This window comes from Setaria viridis, chromosome 8, assembly GCF_005286985.2.
Source record: "Setaria viridis chromosome 8, Setaria_viridis_v4.0, whole genome shotgun sequence".
In the NCBI taxonomy this organism is placed as follows: Eukaryota; Viridiplantae; Streptophyta; class Magnoliopsida; order Poales; family Poaceae; genus Setaria; species Setaria viridis.
This window is the reverse complement of record NC_048270.2, coordinates 31,669,393-31,673,904: the sequence shown is the minus strand read 5'-3', so window position 1 is coordinate 31,673,904 and position 4,512 is coordinate 31,669,393. Positions and strand designations below refer to the sequence as shown.

The window sequence follows — 4,512 nt, the reverse complement described above, 5'->3', positions numbered from 1 at the left end:
CTAGGAGGAGTACTCCCGCTCCTTGGCAAGATCCTGCTCAAGTGCTTGAGCTCGCATTATGGTGTCTCCATAGCCCTGGAGCATCTCAGACTTTCGGCGGGAGCGTTTGATTAAATACTGCAAAATAGAGCAAGTACTCGCGTCAAGATACGAGTACTAATCTCAAGTTGTGGACGAAGCAGAAGGAAGCTTACCGCTGCGTATTCGCCTACACGGTGGTACATATCTATCATCATGGCCTTCCTCTCTGTGGTGAGTAGTGGGTCGGAAATGAGTTGGATGTCCTCGAGGTTCACCTCCTCAGCTGTCCATGGTTCCTTGTGCTTTATGGCAAAAATGGCTCGGCCTGCCCATCTCGCAGTTGCGAGCGACGGCAGCCGTCCATCGGATCCGATGGCTGAGCACATGGATCAGAGGATCAAAACCTGTAGCTGCCACCCCCTCCCCCGGGAAAACCCTAGCTCGATCTCTCCACTCTCTCCGCCGCTCCCCTTCTCTCCCGACACCGAGCACCCTGCTGCCGCCTCCGGGATCCCACCGTTGCAGCCATAGGCTCCGCCGCGGGCCCTCTGGTCGGAGGATGCGTGCGACTAGGTCCCATATGCCTCCGTCCAAGGGCTCTTCTGGGGTGCTGTAACAGTGGTCGGGCGGGCGCACTGATGCGCGGTGGCAGGTGGCAGCTCTGGCTGATAATGTCGGCAGTAGCCAAGGCTGACGGCTGTTCAAAGTCTGAGGCGGTCTGGGCGCGGCGGATCTGAAGCCGCGGGTGTACGGGATAGTGGCCCGGAGGCACGCTGGTCCGGCTGCGGCATGGCGCGTGCAGCAACTCAAGCCGTGTGTGTCTTGCTAATGCGGCAGCCGGTTGGGGAGCTAGTCATTGTCCACGCGCGGCGAGTTCATGCCTCACATGACGGCAACCAGGTAAGTCCGTTAACCCTAGGGTTAGGGTTCTTCTGATTTGGGATTTGATTCGAATTTGGGGTTTCTTCTTATTTATCCGAGATTCTGTGGATTCCCCCCTTCTACTTGCTTATGCGCATTCAACTTTGCAAATCGAATACTAATTGCGCGAGTTTTGGGTTAACATTGCGAATTTGAGAAGAACCGATGAACACTAACCCTAATTACTCAAATTAGACATTAATAGGGCTTAATTTGGGTCTAACCGGCTAATTTAAACATGTAATTAGGCACACTAAGATCTAATCTGGCACTAAAGTAACTTAACAGATCAAGTAATTGAACAGAAAATTGATCTTTAACTTCGAACCGAACTAGAGTAAGTCCTAATTGCATCGGTAAAACTAATTGCACATCAAAAATTGATCTAAAACAGATTGAGGACTTGAACTGAGGAGCTTATGGTTCATGTTTAGATGCATTAGGCTTAACTGATACCAAATGTAGAAATCTACATTGCTTAAACATGACTTAAAAATACAACTCAGACATGATCTTAACACCTAAAACTTGAACACATCCGAGAACGAGTAAGAAATGACTGAGAACGAGTTAGGGTAATGACCAGCGGCGACAGTAGGTCCGGATATGGTCATCGCAGTGGTCAGTGAAGAAGCAGCCAGAGTGGATGTAGGTCGTAGGTGTTGGCGACGTCCTTCTGGCCTCCACCTTGTCCGTCCCGGTACAACGACGGCTAGGAGGTCGCAGCGGTGGCGGTCTTCCAGTTGCTCCAGCGCTGCCTAGATCAAGTAGGCGTGTGAGGTGTGCGTGGGCGGTTTAGAAGTCTCAGCTTAACCTAAACCGAGCCAGGCACCCCTTTTTATTGTGGCGCGGGCGATCGGGGGGCCGCAACCAAGTCTCGGTTGTACCTCCGATCAAGGCGCGATGGTGGGCGCGAGGATGAGCGGATCATGGGAGTTTTCTCTTTTTATCCGTTCCTTTTATCCCAGCCTTTTGACCACCCAAAATTTCCAACAGTATTTTATACCTAATTAAATTACTTTGGAGTACTGAGAAACTTAAACTGTTCCTTACCAATATCAGGTATTTGGGGAGGCTAGAGGTTTGGTTGACCACAAAAATCCTGAGTTGGTCAAAGAAGCAAAACAAATACTAAAGAAGTGTGGTGGACTTCCCCTTGCAATAGTAGTCATTGGTGGCTTCTTGGCAAACCGACCAAAGACCGGAGCTGAGTGGAGAAAATTGAATGAGAATATCAGTGCCGAGTTGGAGATGAATCCAGAGCTTGGGATGATAAGAACTATCCTTGAAAAAAGTTACGATGGTTTACCCTATGAACTCAAGTCTTGTTTCTTATATCTGTCTTTCTTCCCTGAAGACCACACCATTAGTCAGAGGCGTTTGGTGCGCCGATGGACAGCAGAAGGTTACTCAAGCGAGAGGCATGGGAGGTCTGCCAATGCAATGGCTGAAAACTACATCGCAGAACTCAAAAGCAGGAGCATGATTTTACCATTTCAACAATCAGTTCGCAGTAGAAAATCAATTGACTCTTGCAAGGTCCATGATCTTATCCGTGACATTGCTATCTCAAAGTCAATGGAAGAAAACCTTGTTTCTACACTGGAGGAAGGATGTTCCTTGAGTACCCATGGCACTATTCGTTATCTTGCAATAAGCAGCAACTGGAAAGGAGATCAGGGTGAGTTAGAGAGAATAGTTGATTTGTCACGATTACGATCACTAACCGTGTTTGGGAATTTCAGAGCATTTTACATTTCTGACAAGATGAGGTTTCTACGAGTGCTCGACTTAGAAGGCATGTATCTACATTACCATCAGCTTGATCATATTTGGAAGATTCTTCACCTAAAATACCTTTCTCTACGAGGATGTATTCGTATTGATCTACTGCCAGATTCATTGGGCAACCTGAGACAGCTCCAAGTACTAGACGTCAAAGGTACATACGTAATGGCTCTGCCCAAAACCATCATCAAGCTTCGGAAGCTACAATACATCCATGCTGGTTGGAGATCGGATTATGTAATAGAGAAAAAGGACAGTTTAACGAGGAGGTGTCTTTGGGCGGCGGGTCAATGTGTAACATGTTGCGTACCTCTTCTTTGAGACATTGATGGCCCTCTCCGTAAGGCCCTTACAAGGAGTGATGCATGCACTTTGGCTTGCTGCGTGGCATTCCCTGTTGGCATGACAGGAGTTGATGAAGAAAGAGGCGCTATGGTGCCAAGGGGGACAATAAAACTGAAAGAGTTGCACACATTGCGGGAAGTGAATGTCGGAAGGGGAAATGCTGTTCTACAGGACATCAAAATGCTCACGGGGTTAGGAGTTGGCGGAATCAGCAGGAAAAATGGCCCAGCTTTTCGCGCTGCCATTTCCAATCTCAGCAGGCTGGAATCACTATCTGTGAGTTCGGCAGGGAAGCCAGGTTTGCATGGCTGCTTGGATGATATATCCCCGCCTCCAGAAATCCTGCAGAGCCTCAAGCTCTACGGCAATCTGGAAACGTTGCCGGAATGGATCAAGAAGCTCCCGCATCTCGTGAAGTTGAAACTAGTGAGCACCTGGCTATTGGTGCACGATGCTGCTATGGAATTCCTTGGGAAACTGTCAAAGCTGGAAATTCTAAGCTTGTCTCGTCAATCGTTTCAGGGTGAAGAACTTCGTTTCCGATCTCAGGAGACTGGAAGAGCTTTCGGAAGCCTCAGGGTGCTCATGCTTGCAAACATACGGTACATCAAATCGGTAAAGTTTGAAGAAGGAATAATGCCCAAACTTGAGCTGCTGCAGGTCACAGGGAGAGTAAATAATGAGATTGGATTTTCTGGGCTAGAATTTCTCCAAAGCATCAACGAGGTCCAGCTCAGTGTTTACATTCACTGGGATTTAGTGTATTGTACCATGCATTGGAAGCAGATGTAAATGTCTTCCCACATCCTCCTCAAGGTAAAGATTTTTTCTTATGTTCCTTTTTATATTTGTATGCACAAACTTATCTTATTTTACATATGTGTAGGCAAGTACTATGTTGTAGATGCAGGCTATCCTAATCGTCCGGGGTATCTGGCTCCATACAAGGGTGAAAGGTACCACTTACCCGAGTGGCATCGAGGTATGGAACCAAATACTCCAAAAGAGAAGTTCAACCATATACACTCATCTGTTCGTAATGTTATTGAGCGGTCATTTGGAGTATTAAAAATCAAATGGCAAATCCTTTACAAGATGCCCGGTTATTCCATGGTCACACAAAAGAAGATTGTTGCTGCTGCTATGGTTCTACACAATTTCATACGTGAACATGCTAGCGTTGATGTGGACTTTGCTAATTTTGATAGAGATCCTACCTACATGCCTACTATTCCGGAAAGATACAACAAGTATGCCGTGTCTCAACATGCCTCCGATGGATCAACTTCGGAATCAAGCTTTGTGACTATGGACACCTTTCGTGATAGTATGGCTACATCAATTGCCCTAACGTGGAATTAGTGCAATGATTATTGTAACGACCTTAATTTGGAACTATGAATTTATTTCGAAATTTTAATTTTTTGGAACATGTAA

At 46.8% G+C, this 4,512-nt stretch overlaps 1 protein-coding gene across 1 annotated transcript; it reads left to right on the top strand.

Moving 5' to 3' along the window:
- Positions 1-810: 810 nt before the first annotated feature.
- LOC117834502 (disease resistance protein PIK6-NP) lies at positions 811-3,867 on the top strand. The gene is made up of 3 exons (XM_072290305.1): positions 811-921; positions 2,005-2,967; positions 3,076-3,867. The coding sequence occupies exons 1-3, from the start codon at positions 811-813 to the stop codon at positions 3,865-3,867; spliced, it is 1,866 nt and encodes a 621-aa protein (XP_072146406.1).
- The last annotated feature ends 645 nt before the right edge of the window (positions 3,868-4,512 follow it).

Bases quoted from the DNA above. Each gene is read 5' to 3' on its own strand.
- LOC117834502 (XM_072290305.1), top strand. From the start codon at position 811: ATGGCGCGTGCAGCAACTCAAGCCGTGTGTGTCTTGCTAATGCGGCAG. The intron at 922-2,004 runs GTAAGTCCGTTA...TACCAATATCAG, and splicing joins CCTCACATGACGGCAACCAG to GTATTTGGGGAGGCTAGAGG. The intron at 2,968-3,075 runs GTAATAGAGAAA...CCTCTCCGTAAG, and splicing joins CTGGTTGGAGATCGGATTAT to GCCCTTACAAGGAGTGATGC.